We start from the raw sequence: 20,478 nt of genomic DNA on the forward strand, positions 1-20,478 counted from the left end.
GTCGTGGCATGCAGTGCTATAGCAGACGATATATCAACCTCGCAAAGAACTGTCCAGTCGGCAGTTGAATGTAAATAGGATAGGCCATTTTTAAAAATCTTTTGTGTTAATAGTCCCGTAATTAATATATAATTCTGTTTGACCGTAAAATGCGTAATAAACATCACTTAATTTTAGTTCGGGCCATTGAGCACGGATCAGTCATCCACTTGTTTCAATTGCAAACGGCAAATTACGGGTCTGGTAAACTTGCCGTATCTTTCCTATATCGAAGTTTTTGTAAATATCGCTTTCTGCCATCGGTCGGTAAACCTTACGCGTATATAGAAAATGGCATTCAGTTCCATTTTATGTAAAAGAAGCTTACTGTACGACGGTATTTTCACAAAAAAACACACACTGGCCTATGGGTTTCAGTCTAACAATAAGGCCAATGTCTGCGCATGACCGAAAATGACGTCAAAATGGAAACCCGTAAAAGCTCCGCCCTACGTTATCATAATCATGATATGAATTTCGGTAGTCTTTCAAATAAATTCACATACAGCGCCTTTATCTGGCCTGTGGAGAGATCAAAATGTATTATACATTTAAAATAAGTGAGTTTTGTGGGAGGAATCGGGGGTTTTCGAAGTGAATTCCGGTGAATTCCGGTGATTGTAAATGATTTCCGGTGAATTCCGGTGATTAGTCTACCGTAGGCACGAATGGGTAAGAAGACAAAAATCGTAGTCTGACCGAATATCGCCGAATCAAAGGAGGAAGTCGACCCCTTCGACTGGATATCCTTGCATTGTGACAAGATAACCGACGCTGATAAGCGTCCTTGGATTCAACATGGACGATTGTGACTTGGACAAACTTTGCGTGAAGCCTGGAAAATTGAACAGGGCGTTTGACAAATCCGTCACTGAATACAGCATTACTCTAACAAGTGACATCGAAAAACTTACCCTTGAACCACTGACCAGTGATGGCGGTGCTTCTTACAGAATATTTGTATGTCATTAAATCTCATTAAAAAAAAGACAGTGCCGCAGTCAGCAGTGGCGTCGTAACAATAGAATTATAGATCTCAGGCTATTGTTACGATGATGCTTTCAGAGCCCTCCATCGGCAAAGTTTAGGGTTAGTAAACCAATAGATAATACCGGTATTATCTATGGTTAACCCTAACCCTAGTCAGGCGCCCGGATCCAGGATTTTGTGGTTTGCATTAGTGGCGAGGGGGGGGGGGGCATATGGTCGTAACAATAGCCACAGGACTAGTCTTTAGCAGGACTATTCAGTTTTTTAAGATGGATGGCTCGTTGTAACAATAGCCACTGCCTGGCTTAAAAAAAATTTAATCCATGGCCCTGACCGAACCATATTTCTAATGATTATTCATATTTCTCTATTTTTGTTCATAAGTAAAATAAGTGAGCTGCCTCAATTGCGCTTGTGGCCTGAAAATAAGGGAAGACATTATTTTAGTACAATGTAGTATGTTTATAAACAGAATGGTACTGGCTTTAAATGTCAGTTAACCTAGTAGTAGTACTAGCTACTTACTACTTAGTAGCAGCCAGTAGGCCTAATTGTGACATAGCTAACTTCATAGAAAAATTTCAAATATGGTTCGAAACGGGTGGGGGTATTTCCTAAAGATTTCCTGAATGCTCTTATGAAGGGTTGCAATGAGATTTAGTGGAGGACATAAAAAATATCTCTTGAACTAAATTAGAAATGGCAGGGGTGTACATATCGATTTTGTTCGGCGGTTGTTTAGAAAAATGAGACCAACTGCTTGCACAGGCCTCTAATACGAGTGACACAGCAAGCTTTCTAGGTGGGGGGTGGGGGCATGCTCCCCCTAAGAAATCTTTGAATCTAGCGTTCCTGAAATGCCATTTCCTGGACTTTGGGGGAAGATTTTGCAGAATTCTGATGGTTAGAAAAAACACTTATAACATGAGTAAAATTGAGTACTACGCATGAGGATTCATGTTATTTATTAAAAAATTTGCAAGAAAGTACAAAGTACTGAGAATCTGTGACAACTTCTGAAAGTTATAATAATTACATCATTTACATGGACCTATATCTTTGATATATTTTTGAGGTGAATATATTATTTGAATTTCATCAAGTCCAGTTTGTCCACCGATCGGCGATTTTGTCAAGATCGATCGTGTCCGTCATTGAGGCATTCCTCTTTCATTACTGAATGCATAACAGTTTTTATTAATTTGAGCATTGAAAAACTGGAGCATATTGAATCAAAGCAATCATATGTACATCTATACACAGATATATTCATACATATATTAAGTATTTGGGATTTTCCCTTCTATTTTGGCTATTTTATACGCCCACATTTTCATGTGGACATATTATGCCGTCGCCCCTGTCCGTCCGTCCGTCCACAATTTGTTTGTGGACACTCTACAGGTCACAATTCTTATCCGATTTTGACAAAACTTGAAATATAGGTTTATCTCCAAAAGATCTCGGCTGCTTTTGATATTGGCATGTATCGGATCGAAACTTCATGGATTATGGCCCCAGTTTGTACAGAAAATCACGGTTTTAGCTTGTGGACCCTATAGAGGTCACAATTTTTATCCGATTTTTTTGAAACTTGAAATATAGGTTTATCCCCAAAAGATCTTGGCTGCTTTTGATATTGGCATGTATCGGATCGAAACTTCATGGATTATGGCCCCTGTTTGTACGAAAAATCACGTTTTAGCTTGTGGACCCTATAGAGGTCACAATTTTTATCCGATTTTGTTGAAACTTGGCATGTAAGTTTATAACCCAAAGATCTCAGTTCCTTTCGATAATCGTGCATATCAGACCGTAACTTCCTGAATTATTGCCCTGCTGATTGTACGAAAAATTTCGTTTTTAGCTTGTGGACCCTATAGAGGTCATAATCTTTATCCGATTTAAAAAATCGTATTATTATATCACCGTTACACCCTAAGGACGGCTGAGTTCGAATTTCGTGAAATTCAGCCCAAAACTTACAGACAAAATGGCCGCCGTTCGTTCTCAAATAGCGTAAGAATATGGTATATCAAGGTTGTGGACCCTATAGAGGTCACAATTTTTATCCGATTTTGTTGAAACTTGAAATGTAAGTTTATAACCCAAAGATCTCGGATCCTTTCGATATTCACGCTTATCGGACCGTAACTTCCTGAATTATGGCCCCTGATTGTATGAAAAATCGAGTTTTTAGCTTGTGGACCCTATAGAGGTCATAATTTTTATCCGATTTAAAAAAACTTATTATTATATCACCGTTACACCCTAAGGACGACTGAGTTCGAATTTCGTGAAAATCGGCCCAAAATTGACAGACAAAATGGCTGCCGTTCGTTCTCAAATAGCGAAAAAATATGTTGAAACTTGAAATGTAAGTTTATAACACAAAGATCTCAGTTCCTTTCGATATTTGCGCATATGGAATTGTAATTTTCTGAATTATGGCCATTGATTGTAGGAAAAATCACTTTCTTGTTAGCTTGGACTCTATCCATCTCTGGAAAATGTGGGCGTATCCTGCCTGGCAGCCACTGGTTAACTTGTGGACCCTATAGAGGTCATAATTTTTATCCGATTTAAAAAAACGTATTAATATATCACCATTACACCCTAAGGACGACTGAGTTTGAATTTCGTGAAAATCGGGCCAAAATTGACAGACAAAATGGCTGCCGTTCGTTCTCAAATAGCGTAAAAATATGGTATATCAAGGTTGTGGACCCTATAGAGGTCACAATTTTCATCCGATTTTGTTGAAACTTGAAATGTAAGTTTATAACACAAAGATCTCAGTTTCTTTCGATATTCGCGCATATCGGACCGTAACTTCCTGAATTATGGCCCCTGATTTTAAGAAAAATCGCGTTTTTAGCTTGTGGACCCTATAGAGGTCATAATTTTTATCTGATTTAAAAAAACGTATTATTATATCACCGTTACACCCTAAGGATGACTGAGTTCGAATTTCGTGAAAATCGGCCCAAAATTGACAAACAAAATGGCTGCTGTTCGTTCTCAAAAAGCGTAAAAATATGGTATATCAAGGTTGTGGACCCTATAGAGGTCACAATTTTTATCCGATTTTGTTGAAACTTGAAATGTAAGTTTATAACACAAAGATCTCAGTTCCTTTCGATATTTGCGCATATGGAATTGTAATTTTCTGAATTATGGCCCTTGAATCATGGTGTCATTTTCACACCATTTACTACAGACTAGCTATTAAAGTAAATTTGGAAAATGAAATAATTGCCTTTAAAAGTTTACTCATATTCATATATTAAAGTTTGGGATGTATAGATTACATTAAGTTTTGAAATATGGCCATTTTAGGATCATGGTTAACAAATAAACTGCAAAAGAAACCAGACTAACTGTTAAAGCAATAATGTTGAAACTTGCTGTGATGATACATTGTAAAAAAAAAAGCCTGATTTTAATATCAGTTGGTAGATTTTAATATCAGCTCACAAACTGTTCATGTGGTATAAATGGCAGTTACTTATCGAATTCGGCAATTTAGACGCACACAAAAAATATGATTAATCAGTCTTTTACATTTTTACACACCTCAGTGTTATTACACCGATTAACCAATCAAATTGCCACATAGCATAATGTAAAGACACCAAGGTGAGTGAAAAAAATGTAAACTTATCCCCCCCCCCCCCCCTGCACCCCCCACTCTCTAATTCGATCCTGTATATTGTATATTCCCAACTAAAAAATAACTTTTTAGTCGAAGCACAAAGTAATTGCTACTGACAGTTCTTGATGGATGTTTGATGCAAAATTAATAAAACATAGGAAAGATTGAAATTTTATCAGTTTTAGAAATATTAAAATATTTATTACAGGGTTGTGATGAGAGTAAGAGGGTAGCCTTGCTTGAGGGTTGTGTCACAGACATCAAAATAGAAGTGACAGCAGAAGATGGAAGAACAACTAAATATTATTTTATTCATGCTAATCGTTTGTCATCTAAAGCTGCAGAGCTTAATGGTATACAGCTCAATAGAGGCACTTTATGTCCAGAATTTATGTCCAGTGTGTTTGAATACAATGGTAAACTAATCATTTTAATCTTTATAGTCGTACCTGTTTAAACAAGAGAGAGAGAGAGAGATGGGTTTTATGTCCACTCAACACAAACTAGGTCATTTCAGGACTAACATACATATGGTTCAATTTTATTTCAATAATAATTCCCTTCCGTGTAAGGGTCTTTAGCAGTGAGAGGAAACTGGACGACCAAGAGAAAACCCATGAGGCTACCCTACTCCTTGTAACGTATAAGCTGGGAATCAAAACCCTCACATACTTATCGCAGTGTTTCATTTGATTGGAGCTAATCCCACTTAACACTGCTGTGATGGAAGCAAATTTCTGTTCCAAATTATTACTGGTCAATAGTCCAATTAACAACCAATAGCTAACTGCATAACAGTATCATTACGCTTTAAACAGAGCTCCAAATTGGACCAAATATGTTTACATAACGTTACGTCATGACTCACGATTTTATTGCACCCAATTAACCAGTGCATAGCAGAATATTGCAGAAAAACTAATTGTGTGAAAACGAGGCTATCAAAATGGATAGAATGCAGGGTTGTGCTCTCGCCGGGCGGCACTATTTTTTGCCGACCAGCACAAAGAAAAAATCTAAGAAAGCCGGCCAGTCGTATTTAAACCCATTCGTCCTTCTCTGTACACAAACTCAGTGCTCGAAATTTACCACGGCAAACGGCAAAGCCATGGTAAAAGCCGACGCAAACCATGTCTGCCACGGCATAATTTATTTTTGTGTGCCGTAGTAGACCCTATCATCCCAAATTAGTTTAAAGAAAGAAGTATTGGTATTTTGTTTATTTATATTTAGAAGTTGTGGTCTTTAAATTTGTATATTTGCCGTAATAGGTCACCCAGACCAATTTACGGCACTCCAAAGTTAAAGGTTTGGATGTCGTAAATGGTGTCGTACTTTCGGTTTTATGATCAATTTTTAATGTATTCATTCTACCGTTAATTCTACCAAATCTAAACTAAAACTTAGAGACAGCTGGGCTTACAGTCCATTTTATTTACACTTGCCACAAAAAAATAATTCTACTGTTTTACTTATGTTCACTAATCACTAATAATAAGTACGAGAGGCTTTTGACTTTGAAACAGTTCTTTTTTTTTTAAGTAAATTAATTTGCAGTATATTGTAAACTATAGTAATAATAACTATAATGGTATATGTAATACCACTTACATTAGTTTTGTTTAGCATATGGACAATAAATGAATTTTGGAAACTTTATTTTTTATGTACCGGTACAAAAAAATGCTGTGGTGCTGTAGCAGTTCAATTCTGCTACTGCCTGGCAGAGTCTCTGTATCATTGATGAAAATTAAGTGAATTTGGTAAAAATTTGAATATATAAGTGGAAATTTGATTTGCACTGAAGCAAATACAAAAGGCAGCAGATGCTCTGAAAATACACCAAGAAGGGTTGAATTTTCATGAAAGACCATGCTCCCCTCCCCCCCAAAAATTTTTTTACTCACTCCGCTCGGAATCTATTTTTTCCACCACTCAGCAAATCCTGTGCACATCCCTGACAATGTAAGCAATACTTTTTGGAGACGAACAATACTTTCACCGTTTTTAATAGCTTAAATCACTGTCCAAAGTTTTAGGGAAGACCCCAGATTAAACAAAGGGCTGTCATGTTACTGTACTTGGGATAAATTTGATTGAACGGGAAGAATAGACACACTCTCTCAAAAACTCAAGTATTAGAAGCCAATCCAGCAATGACTAGAGAGGGATTTCTCAGGCCATTGCTTCAGAAATATGAAAAACCTCCATGCCTCAATGATACCTTATGATCTAAAGCACATACATTAGACCATTCGGCCACCCAACCCCTTGTTGAAACAAATTTAGTACAAAACCTATTATTTTTCTCCAATTATTTTCAGTTTCTAATTTTAGTTTTGTTCTCCTGTTTATCAAATAAAGCACACATACTTGTCCTTGTATATCAAACCACAAAACTTTAGATAAATGTCATTATTGCCATTGGTAACTTTTGAATTGAAAGAACAAAAACTTTGGTATATTATGTCCATCTCTCAAATTAGCCATGTTGTATGCACAGTGAACATCCAAGTTGCCACAGGTCAAGTTTGTGTTTCAAATATATTGGTGGACAGATCAAGCAATCACTCTAAAATAGATAAGCTTCTACATAAACATTCCAAAATAGAGATTTAAACATTCCAAAATTAGAAATAAAAAAAAGTAATTATATTTCATCAGATGTTACTTATGAAAAGTTTTGTTTTAATTTTAGTTTTGGTTGCATGCGACGTATCCCAGCTGTATGTAACACCAACAGTTCCTGATATTAAAATGGCAGTAGTAGTCAATGGAGAGAAACCTCCATCAGCTGTATGTCTTAATATAGGACAAACTATTATACAAACAGAAGTCACTTCTGTAGATGGTTCAAATAAGCAGGTAGATTTTTTGAGAATCTAACTTTTTCAGTTTTCTTATTTATTCTTCAGTTTTCTTATTTATTTTCTCACAAGGAAGTTGCATTTGAAGAATGAAGCATTTTTATACGCCCACATTTTCATGTGGACATATATTGTTGTCGTCCCTGTCCATCCACAATAGTTTGTGAACTCTCTACAAGTCACAATTCTTATCCGATTTTGACGAAACTTGAAATAGGTTTATCCCCAAAAGATCTCGACTGCTTTCGATATTGGCATGTATCGGATCAAAACTTCATGGATTATGGCCCCTGATTGTCTGAAAAATCACGTTTTCAGCTTGTGGACCTTATATAGGTCACAATTTTGAACCGATTTTGATGAAACTTGACATGCATGTTTATAACCCAAAGATCTTGGTTCCTTTCGAGATTTGCGTCCATCGGAATATAACTTACTGAATTATGGCCCCTGATTGTCCGAAAAATCGCCTTTTTTAACTTGTGGTCCCTCTGAAGGTCACTATTATTATCCGATTTCAAAAACCGTTTGATTATATCACCGTTACACCGTAAGGAAGGTTGAGTATGAATTTCGTGAAAATTGGACCAAAATTTCTGGACAAAATGACCTCCGTTTGTACGCGAATAGTGTAAAAATATGGTATATCAAGGTTGTGGACCCTGTAGAGGTCACAATTTTAATTTGATTTTGATGAAACTTGAAATGGATGTTTATAACCTAAAGATCTTGGTTTCTTTCGATATTTGCGCATATCGGATCGTAACTTCCTGAATTATGGCCCCTGATTGTCCAAAAAATTGCCTTTTTTAGCTTGTGGTCCCTCTTGAGGTCACAATTATTATCCGATTTAAAAAAACGTTTGATTATATCACTGTTACACCGTAAGGAAAGTTGAGATCAAATTTCGTAAAAATCGGACCAAAATTGCTGGACAAAATGGCCGCCGCTTGTACGCAAATAGTGTTAAAATATGGTATATCAAGGTTGTGGACCCTGTATAGTTTCATCTCCAAAGGTCTCAGTTCCTTTCAATATTGGCATGTATCAGACCGTAACTTCATGGATTATGGCCCCCTGATTTTACGAAAAATTATGTTTTTAGCTTGTGGTCCCTCTAGAGGTCACACTATTTATCCGATTTAAAAAACATTCCAATATATCACCTTTACACCATAAGGATGGATGAGTTTGAATTTCATGAAAATTAGACAGAAACTGCCGGACAAAATGGCCGCTCCCTGTACGCAAATAGTGTTTAAAGTATGTAATATCAAGGTTGTGGACCCTCTAGAGGTCACAATTTTGATCCGATTTTGATGAATTTTAAAACAAGTATTAATATCACAACAATCTCAGTTCCTTTCAATATTTTCACATATCGGACAGTAACTTCCTGGATTATGTCCCCTGATTGTACAAAAAAATCGCAATTTTAACTTGTGGATCCTCTAGAGGTCACAATTTTTATCCAATTTTAAAAATCTGTTAAAGGTATCATCGTTATACCCTGATGATGGTTGAGTTCGTATTTCGTAAAAAAATCGGACCGAAACTCCCTGACAATATGGCGGCTCCTTGAATGCAAATAGTGTAAAAGTATGTAATACCAAGGTTGTGGAGTGTGGACCCTCTTGAGGTCACGATTTTTATCTGATTTTGATGAAACTTAAAATATATGTTTATATCCCAAAGATTTCAGTTCCTTTCAATATTTGTGCATATCAGACCATAACTTCCGGGAATATGGCCCCCGATTGTACGAAAAATCACATTTTTAGCTTGTGGATGTGGACCCCTCTAGACGTCACAATTTTTATCTGATTTTAAAAATCATTTAAATATATCATCGTTATACCAGATGATGGTTGAGTTTGAATTTTGGAAAAATCGGACCAAAACTGCCCGACAAAATGGCTTCTCCTTGAACACAAATAGTGTAAAAGTATGTAATACCAAGGTTGTGGATCCACTAGAGGTCACAATTTTTGTCCGATTTTGATGAAACTTAAAATATATCTTCATAATATAAACGTTATATCCCAAAAATCTCACTTCCTTTAAATATTCACGCATTTCAGACCACAACTTACTGAATTATGGCGTCTGATTGTACGAAAAATCGCAGGGTTTTCTGATTTAGCTTGTTCTCTATCCATCGCTTGCAAAATGTAGGCGTATCTTGCATGGCAAACACTGGTTCAATTTATGAAACATTTTTACGAGAGAAGAAAACAAAATATTTTTATGAGAAATGAAAATCAAAATAGTTTCAAAGACAAGCAAGATCATGTAATTTAGAAGTAATTTTATTTTATTTTCAGTTGTACACCATTGAAGTTGTTCGAAAGCAAATTCCACGATTTGTTAAATTTACTGATTCACAACAAGGGTTATTATTTGAATGTCCAATATCTTTAAACCCACTTTATCAACCTATTACTATTAAAAATAGTGAACCAATGCATACATTCTCTGGGCCCCTTATATCAGAATATACTAAAACATCAAAATATGATCCTTTAAACAATCAGCCTTTACCACCAGATTGGAAAATTGTGTCACAGGATTTGGATTCAAAAATGTCGTCTGCTATGGTGTCCATCCCTCTTATAAATGGAAGTAAGTTTGTATTGCTTTTATCTTGTTGAAAAAATTGTTCACCATTGTAGACTAGTTCATGATCATAAGCCAGAATACATGTACTTGTTACAGAAGACTATAAACTTTTGATATTTAAAAGAATTGCAATAAAGTTGCAGCTTTGATATACAAGATAGGAAGTATAATGAGGGTGGGTTGCAGCATGTGATCCTTACCTTTACTTATGTTTGGAATCACTGTGTCCTTGAATATGGCACTTTCTCCTTGTATTCCCGTTGCCCCAGCTGTAATTGGTTTCCAGTAAGATAGTACACGGTAATTTAATGTGATATAGAAATTCTGTATGATGCAGAGACTAGAACATCAAAATATACTCCATGAAATGAAACTCCCAGAGCCAGATGAAATAGTTAAAATTGCATCACTTTTATTTACTTTACCTGTAAACTTTGAATAATTACAGCAATGTCAGAAGCAAAAAAGTTCACAGAAATTGGTTCCATATTATTAGAGAAATGTAACATTGTACCAAAAGTTGAGGTAGGAAATTTATATTCATTTGTAGAAGACTTATATTATCTGTATAACTGAACAGGTATGTTTTACAAGCCTCATGGTAGGTCTTTATACGTTTGACATACAGATATCATCAAATTAATACACACTTTTTAAAACGAGCATATAGGAACATGTAGACCATTAACCCTTTTAATAATAATAATAATAATAATAATGCTTTATTACACAACTGCATGGTATATACACGGGTATGGTAAAGCATAAATACAAAGTACAATACAATAATAGAACATCAAGAACATAGAATAAGGTTTATAGAGGTTTCTAAAAGTATACTGAGCGCCATGGAAAACGCATCACTTAGTTTTTCATATAACAAAATGATCCTGTAAACATATCTTATTTATTTTGCTTCTTATTGTGAACAATGTTCAAATGGGAACACATCAATAACAACACATTTGTACACTTATGGATGTTTAATCTGTAATCAACGGTACACAGTCAGAGGGGTCAAAACCAAAAGTACGACACAGATGTCAGTAGCGCGTGTGTCCTCCACGGGCTCTTATGCACACTGTGCAGCGACGTCGCATGAAATTTACCAATGTTTGAAAGAAGGCCTGGGGCAAATTGTTCCATTCTTGGACAAGAGCAGCTTCTAAAGCAGCAATGGTGTGCATCTGTGGTCTCCGATACAGACGGCGTCCAATCTCATCCCAGACATGTTCTATCGGTGCCATGTCCGGAGACATGGCTGGCCAGTCCAAGACATTGATGTTGTTAGCAGCCAGGTAGTCCATACTGAAACGGGCGGTATGCGGACGTGCATTATCCTGTTGGAAGTGCTGAAGTTGTGGGTGCGCTCGAAACATCGGAACAACAATTGGTTGCAAGACATCATCACGGTAGGCTACGGCATTAACACGACCCCTGCAAATGTGTAGGGCGGTCCGGTGATGAAATGTGAAGCCTCCCCACACCATTACACTTCCCCCACCCCATCGATTCGTTTTGAAGACGCAGCAGTCTGCAAGACGTTCCCCAAGACGTCTCCACACACGTTGACGGCCATCAGCGTGATAAAGATGAAAGCGACTCTCATTACTGAAGAGCACACTTTGCCAGTCTACACTTCTCCATGTCTGGTGTCCTTGAGCCCATATCAAACGCTGCTGACGGTGATGATCCCTAAAGATAGCTCGAACATAAGGTCGTCGTGCACAGAGTCCTACTTCTCTTAGACGACGTCTTACAGTGTTAACACTTACTGGTCCTTGTCTTCCGACGACTGCTGCACCTGTTCGAGTCGCTGGGCGGAATCTGTCACGCAGATGAGTGACCCGGATGTAGCGGTTTTGAGCCTGGGTTGTAACGCATTGTGGACCAGGACATTGACAGTCACGTGTTGATCCAGTAACTCGAACACGTTTCACCAACCTTACAATAGTGGACTGATGACAATTGAAGTGTCTGGCAATAGTACGTGTAGACATGCCAGCCCTGGACATTCCTCATTCCCATGGCTTCATTCTGTTGATTTTCAGTAAGTCTCTGCATCTCTAGCTCGATTCCTTCACTCGTCCAACAACAAATTACGACAGATTGACGTTTCACAGTTCATGTACTGCACATTAAGTTGAAAACATGCTTTTAAAGGGCTCACACACAATGCTGCACGTGAATATTGGGTTTTTCATGTGAATCTCATGCAATTTTTTTTTTGCACATGGGCCGATATTTTTTGCGTTTGGGAGCATTGTGTGAAACAATAGTTCATAGTATTGCATAATATTATACATACAAAACCACCTAGTAATAAAATATTTGGGAAAAAAAAGTGATGTGTTTTCCATGGCGCTCAGTATATATTACATTATATTACTAATGCTTGTAAAGTATATATTAGGCCTTACATAGCAAATGGTATTTAATGTCTGTTCTTAAACATTTCATATACGAATGTTGCAACATCTTGTATACATATTCTTTATTTATCTTGTATACATTTATCATCGTCCATTATATGCATTATTGAATCATTCAAACTAGTTTTAATGTGATGACTTAAAAACTTTTTCCGAAGATGATGGCAAAAGTTGATAAAATTTAATCATTTACTCTACTCAACCAGTTGGAGTAGGATGTTAAACCCCATTTCATTTCATTTGCTCTACTCAAATAAACTGTGCAGGGTCATTCCATGTCAAGTGGACCAGTTTCTAAAAAAAGTTGTCAGGTGATCCCCTCAGAATATTATAAAAGTAATATATGTTATAGTACATACAAACTTATGTAAAATTGTATTAATATGGCCTTTTGAGTCAGGGTTCTTCCAAATCCCCAAATTAGAAGAATATTGTCTAACTAGAAGATATAAAACCAGTGCACCAAAATCGAGTCATAGAATAGTAGTTTTAAAACTTGCGAATGGATATGTGATTTGGCATTTCTAGGTCAAAGTGTACATGCAAATGCTATGTTTTTTTAATTTTTCTGATATTTATTTGTCAGTCACACAAACTTTCCCCCAAAATCATTAGGATACTTGGCTTTATAAGGATATCAATATTGATGTATTTTGAGGAGTGAGAAATTTATAATTTTAGGATGTAAAAGATAAATTTAAATCAACAACAGTTACATCAAAACACTCAATACAAGTAAGTTTCAAATCATTAAATCTTTTTATTCATACCCTGTGAAGAGTAATGGTAATCGCATGTTGCATCATATAGCTTTATAGAGACTTATAGCATCTAATACTTCTTTCCCGTTGATAGTGAGGAAATGCAGCAGACAATTGTCCTTTAAAATTAATGGCCTGAAAGTTTTTTGTATCAGAAGACAAAGTATAAAGTAAAATAGATATGGATATAAAAATATATAAATAATTAATTCTGTTATTGTAATATTTTTATCTTTTATAAAGACACGGAAATGGGAGAAGAATTTACAGCAGATATATGATGAAACTGATGTTATAGTATTAGAGAAAAATGCTAAAGAACATATAGAAAAATACTTTGATATTCTACCAACACCAGGTAATGTAAATATACTAATCAAATTGGTTAACAATTAAAATACTGATTATTCTTAGGGACAAAATGTGGCTGAGAAGATCATACAGTCTGTCATGGTTTCGATGTTTTCTTTATTAGTTAAAATCAAATTATGATTATTGAATAATATATCACTTGAATCAAATAAGAGTTTGTAAATATAATAGGAGAACTTAAAGGTCAACTGAGTTTATAATAACCTTCTTTATTTTAACAAATTGTGTTCTCCATATTTACATTCAGTCAGTATTAACTTCCAAATAAAAACACTTTGAGATTCTGTGCATTAACTATGTGCATGTACACTCCTCCTTTATTTCACTCAATTATAATGTAGTAATAATAATAAATGGTTTATAATTACAGGTGTTTATAGACATTTTGATGACAGTGAATCACCATTAGATTATTTGGAAATAGCTGTACATAACTATGCCACTGCTGTCAAATTTAAACCTAAAGATGCCAACTTACATTCTCAATTAGCCATGTTATTAGAAGAAATGTACTATGTAGAAGATATGTCAGGCTTAAAGAAAGAGGTAGAATATCTTTAATTTAGGGTTGATTGCTTGTGTTGGGATTGATGCATTTCTATATGCTCACTTTTCAGTGTGGGCGTATTATGTCATACACTTGTTCGTTGGTCCATCAACAATTAGACTATAAAAGTAATAGAGGCTTTAGTTTTAAACATATTCCAAATTTGGTGTGAAGCAAAGCATGCATATCAACAGAGGGTAAATCCTATTGATATTCAGCGTTCTTTTTTCAAAAAACTTTCTGATAAAGACTACAGTTTTTAACATACCTTATTCAAATTTGATGTGAAGCATTGTGGTCATAAAAGGATAAACCCTATCGATTTTAACCATTATGCAACCTTTCTTTCCGCTCTTATGCCGCGTTTTCCAAACGTGATAGAGTCTACAGTTGTTAATGGATTTTATTCATACGGATCGGATAGGATGAACCATACTGTTTTTATACGCCCACATTTTCATGTGGACGCATATTGTTCTCGCCCCAGGACATCTGTTCACATTTTGTTTTGACACTCTACAGGTCACAATTTCTATATGATTTTCATGAAACTTGAAATTTATGTTTATAACCCAAAGATCTCAGTTCATTTCAACATTCACGCATATCGGACTGCAACTTCCTGGATTATGACCCCTTATTGTACGAGAAATCATGTTTTTAGCTTGTGGTCACAATTTTTATCCGATTTTGAAAACTGTTCAAATATATCACCATTACAGCCTAATGACGGACGAGTTCGAATTTCGAGAAAATTGGATGGAAACTGCCAACAAAATGGCCGCTCCTCTTACGCAAATCGTTTAAAAGTATGTAATACCAACCCCCAGAAAATTTTGAAAAATAAACTGCTGGAAATGCAGTCTAGCAGTATTTCAGGAACTGAACGTCGAAATTAAAAGAGCTGACAAGATACTACTGGTCGCCAAATCATTAGCTTATCTGACCAGAGAGGAAAGTGTCAAATGAACAGAGTGTATCAAAGTGAATGAATATTCTCGCCAAGTTGAACCTATACCCCAAAACTTTGAGGATCGTAAAAAGCTCTCCTCAAGTGGTTCACATGTTATTGTTTATAGTAGGTTTACAGCAGGATGGATTTGGTAAGGAATCGCTCGGACTCTACAACATGCAAGTCAATGACTTAGTGGGAATGTGGGATTGATCACCGTAGAACGTATTAATTATTTTATTTTTCAAAATTATCGGGGAGGGGGGAATCTTGGCACCACCACAGTCACGATTTTTATCTGTTTTTGATGAAACTTAAAATATATATTTATATCCCAAAGACCTGGGTTCCTTTCGATAAGTGTGCATATCGGACCATAACTTTCTGAAATATGGCCCCTGATTGTATGAAATATCGCTTTTTATTAGCTTGTTCTCTGTCCATTGCAAAATATGGGTGTTCAACATTCCTGAACTTGCTGTTCCAGAGATATATTATGTCTGGAAAAGCTCGTGAGCATGATAACGATCAGATTTCTTGAAGGTATAAAAGGTTACTTATCAAATTTGGTCAATCTCCAAGTTTTCCCATTGAATAAGCTGCTGTTTATAGATATCTTTGTATCTAGACATAGATGCTGTGTGGGCATGGTTGCATGTCTATTTTATAAAATACTTCTTGTTTTTAGACCGCTGAAGACATACCATCTATCAATAATGAAGCAAAGGAAGGTGCCAAACTAGAAGAAGCCCTTGCTATATGTAAATTACGTGGTGTGGAATCATCTGCTCCTGTTTCCCTACAACTTAAAGCCATTGATGAAGAATATCATCATCTTTTAGATTCCGGTCAAAGTGGAAGGGCAGATCAAGTGATGGGGCTGTATGCCTGGTTTTCAAAAAAAATCTCACAGGTAAAATTAAATTTAAAAGATTAGAAACAACATAATATGGTCTAATTTTATATTATACTAGTTGATGACTTAGCTACATTGTTCGTTTTAGAAGAAAATCAGCTATATTTCTGTTTTTAACCCGTTTCAACGTAATGTCACATAATGTCACATATTTTGTAATATTTTAGTATGTAATGAAATAGAATATCACAAAATGTCAAAATTTCTTCTGTGAGCATCCATAAAAAAAACAAAAATTTCAACTGAATCTGCAAAACATTTTGTAAATAGAATAGTGAAGATCTATTTGAAAAACCAATAAAATTTAATGTATAGTTATAATCTCAAAATCACCTTTTCTGCCAAATACTAGGTGTCACAGGTTAATTGCTTGTGTTGGAAGAAATTCATCTTTCTTATTTTAGCACAGGCTCATTGAAACATGTTAAATTGAGTCAGGCCTGTGGCTCCTTTGACTTGCATCTTAATAAGTTAACGACAATATCTCCCATTACAAAACTGTGCAAATTTTCATTGTCTGTCAACACCAAGTTAAAGATACTTGTATTTTAAGAGTAACTGGTGTATTTGAATAGTATCTTAATATGGATGTTAATTTTAAAACTGAAGTATTGATGTGTTATTTTTTATCTAACAGGAAGCTGTTGCAGCTTATAAAGTAAACAATGAAGAATCTCCCTTAGGTCAAGCTTACCAAAAATATCTTGATGCCTTATCACTTGAAGAAACCAAATCAATACATAACTTCCATGTTGGCCGCCTGCTAGTCATGCAAGGTGAATTTGAAGAGGCAATCAAGAGATTGGAAATAACTATTAACTGGAATCCCCAACATCAAATGGCTAGGTCCGATACTTTATTAATATTTTTGGTCATTAATCTATAAGATATTTAAATACATTGTACCAGTAAACAGCTCATGCAACAATTTCCTTCTCCCACAAATCACGAAGACTAAAATATTTAAAGGATCAAGTTTTTTTCATTGGCTGAGAGCTAAAATCTGGGCTATTATTATACCCTTCAAATGATTATCAGAATATAATCTGAGAAGGCATATTAAGGATACAGTATTTAAGAGCTAAATCTTGCTTTGGGCCTTAAATGTTATATAAATTATTCATTAGACATTTATTAACATGACAAGGCCATAATTAACTCTATATGACCCTAGACAATCAAATGGCTCCGATTTTAAGCAGATAAGAACGGTTTGGCCATTTAATAATTTAATTTAATTCAAAAATGGAGAAGCGAGGCTAATTCAATGTACACATCCTGTCAAAACTACAAACAGTGATATGTTGGCGCAGAATAAAGTAATATATATTCATATTTCATTATCTATTTTTGAACTATTATAGCAAGAACGGACAGTTTTTTTTCTAAATCTTACATAATGTATCTTTAAAACGATGTCAATTATTCAGCTTCTTATTTTATAATTGTTTTGTATATTCATCTAGATTTTACCTGGGCTTTGCCCTGTCATTAAAACGTGGTGGCCCAGGTGACAGATGTAAAGAAACAGTTGGTTATTTATTGGAAGCCATGGAAACACTTTTAACAGAAAATACCAAAATAGCTGTAACAGATCCTTTACCATGGTAACAATTTTTTTTTATACGCCCACATTTTCATGTGGATGTATATTGTCGTTGCCCTTGTCCGTCCATCCGTCTACAATTGTTTGTGAACACTCTACAGGTCACAATTTTTATCCGATTTCAATGAAACTTGAAATATAGGTTTATCACCCTAAGATCTCCGTTCCTTTCGATATTGGCATGTATCGGACTGTAACTTCATGGATTAGGGCCCCTGATTGTACGAAAAATCACGTTTTTAGCTGGTGAACACTGTAGAGGTCACAACGTTTATCCGAGTTGGTTTATACTCGAAATGTATGTTTATAACAGATCTCAGTTCCTTTCAATATTCGTGCATATCGGACCATAACTTCCTGAATTATGGCCCCTGATTGTATGAAAAATAGTGTTTTTAGCTTGTGGACCCTATAGAGGTCCCAATTTTGTTGAAACTTGAATAGTAAGTTTATAACCCAATGATCTCGGTTCCATTCGATATTCACACGTATATCAGACCGTAACTTCCTGATTTATGGCCCCTGATTGTATGAAAAATCGCGTTTTTAGCTTGTGACCCTATAGAGGTGATAATTTTTATCCGATTTAAAAAAGACGTTTGAATATATCACCATTAGACCCTAAGGATGGTTGGGTTTGAATTAAGTAAAAATCGGACCAAAACTGACAGACAAAATGGCCGCCCCTCTTACTCAAATAGCGTAAAAATAAGGTATATCAAGTTGTGGACCCTCTATAGGTCACAATTTTCATTCGATTTCGATGAAACTTGAAATGCATGTTTATAACCCAAATAGATTGGTTCCTTTCGATATTCGCACATATCGGATCGTAACTTCCTGAATTATGCCCCTTGATTGAACAAAAAATCACGTTTTTAGCTTGTGGTCCCTGTAGACGTCACAATTTTTATCCGATTTTAAAAACCGTTTAAATACATCACCATTCACCCATAATGAAAGTTTGAATTCGAATTTCGGGAAAATCAAAATGAAACTGCCTGACAAAATGGCCGCTCTTTGTATGCAAATTGTGTAGAAGTGTGTAATACGAAGGTTGTGGACCCTCTAGAGGTCACAATTTTTATCTGATTTTGATGAAACTTAAAAATTTAATGATACTGAGTAGGATAGCTTTTTCAGTTAATTTGAAGTCCACTTTTAAATGGATATAACTTATTAAAGATGATGGGTTCCCGCGTACAAACTGGGTGATTTAATGGTATATATGGACTAAAAATATATTCAAACTAATTAATTTGTCATAACTTTGCTTCAAATCCTTCTCAAACATTGTAATTGCGAAGGAATGTCCTGCCATAAAAATTTGATCAAACCAGGTCATGTTTACGTCACGTGCTTACCTCTCTTGGAAGTCAGAGGAGAATTCATTGCATACATAAGACGATTTATTACAAATATCGAATCCTAATTAAATTCTTGAATTATCCACTACCCGCGTCTTTTTCCGTCATTTTTATCTCAGAAAGTGTTGTACGTCTAACTCTTCATAAAGTTCATCAACTTGTACATCAAGCGCTCAATGTTTGCGTGTGACCTTTGACATCACGCGTGCAGAAATTCCTAATCGTCGTGCTGTTGATTAGGGGAACCCTTACATTTTTGTCCTGTATACGCTCCATGAGTGTTTTTGGGGGAATCCAGTATTTTTCTAGTAAGATTGGATATCTCTACTTTACATATATACCAAAATTACCATACTTTTATTGGAAATAACCACCCGATAAATACTTTTCTGGGAACCCATCTTTAAATACAACAGGATTGGGGCCTGTTTCATGAAATTTTAACTAAGATAAAATCCAAATTTTATTAATTTGATTGGATAATATTAGATTGATTTTAGTTCTTAGCCAATCAATATTGAAGTATCTACTAAAATTTGGATTTTATCTTTAGTTAAGATTTCGAGAAACAGGGCCCTGTTTATTTAGTGAATAGGGGAAACTAATGAAAGACTTGTGGAATATATGAATACGGATAGTGGCATAATTATTGATGTATTTGGAGGTTTTGTTTAATCATTGGGCTGCCCTTCTTAAAGATAAACTATACTAAAAATAAGATGAGAATGTTAAAGATAATAGTGGTGCTTTCTGTATTGAAAAATGAAATGTTATATAATTGTTTTCAATTCGATAACACTAAGAAATGATTGTGCATTGACTGGCATCAGTTTAAGGTAAATATTAACTAAATTTCTACTCATATTTATGTTTTTCGGATATTTACTTATATCTACCACTTTCGATTGATAATTTTCTCATGTGGTGAATGAATCCTCTGCTTAGTATCGATTGTGTTTTACTTTTTATCATCTTGTATTTTCAGTAAGAGAAGAGAATTATTGGTAATGAATCTATTAAGATCTAACAATATTGTATTATTAAGAGGTATTATACAGTTAGGAAAATTACTGACAACAAATCCTAGTAAAGATTGTATCTCAGCTGAACATATTTTCTACACGTATGTACATAAAATATTAAACAGGCATTATGCAAGAGCTAAATCTGCCTATTGCAGTTTTTTGTTGTCCCCCGCCTTTCGAACACAATAACTCTCCTTCTAATTGAACTAGAATGTTCAAACTTGGTGTAGGTGTTTATTAGGTGAATGCCTTGATGGAGTATGGAGATGAGCATTTTCTCCTAGGGTAAGCAGAGATAAACAATTTGATTGGTTGATGCTTTGGGACACG

At 35.3% G+C, this 20,478-nt stretch overlaps 1 protein-coding gene across 4 annotated transcripts in view; it reads left to right on the forward strand.

Annotated features, from left to right (window-relative positions):
- The first annotated feature begins 781 nt into the window (after positions 1-781).
- LOC126820648 (uncharacterized) overlaps positions 782-20,478 on the forward strand; it is a 63,870-nt gene continuing 44,173 nt past the window's right edge. Inside the window, exons 1-12 of one of the 4 annotated variants that reach the window (XR_007680050.2) lie at positions 782-999; positions 4,893-5,100; positions 7,383-7,549; positions 9,876-10,173; positions 10,619-10,695; positions 13,284-13,337; positions 13,607-13,721; positions 14,106-14,281; positions 15,923-16,147; positions 16,788-16,996; positions 17,617-17,757; positions 20,109-20,246. Coding sequence is in view for 3 of the 4 variants with exons in the window: in XM_050548723.2 (XP_050404680.1) it covers positions 838-999; positions 4,893-5,100; positions 7,383-7,549; positions 9,876-10,173; positions 10,619-10,695; positions 13,284-13,337; positions 13,607-13,721; positions 14,106-14,281; positions 15,923-16,147; positions 16,788-16,996; positions 17,617-17,757; positions 20,109-20,246 (1,970 nt within the window). In the remaining variant the exon portion in view is untranslated. Of the gene's footprint in view, positions 1,129-1,207; positions 2,105-4,892; positions 5,101-7,382; positions 7,550-9,875; positions 10,174-10,618; positions 10,696-13,283; positions 13,338-13,606; positions 13,722-14,105; positions 14,282-15,922; positions 16,148-16,787; positions 16,997-17,616; positions 17,758-20,108; positions 20,247-20,478 lie in introns of those variants that run through there. The other 3 variants (XM_050548723.2, XM_050548727.2, XM_050548724.2) reach the window with 3 other exon arrangements.

This window comes from Patella vulgata, chromosome 5 (assembly GCF_932274485.2).
Source record: "Patella vulgata chromosome 5, xgPatVulg1.2, whole genome shotgun sequence".
Classification (NCBI taxonomy): Eukaryota; Metazoa; Mollusca; class Gastropoda; family Patellidae; genus Patella; species Patella vulgata.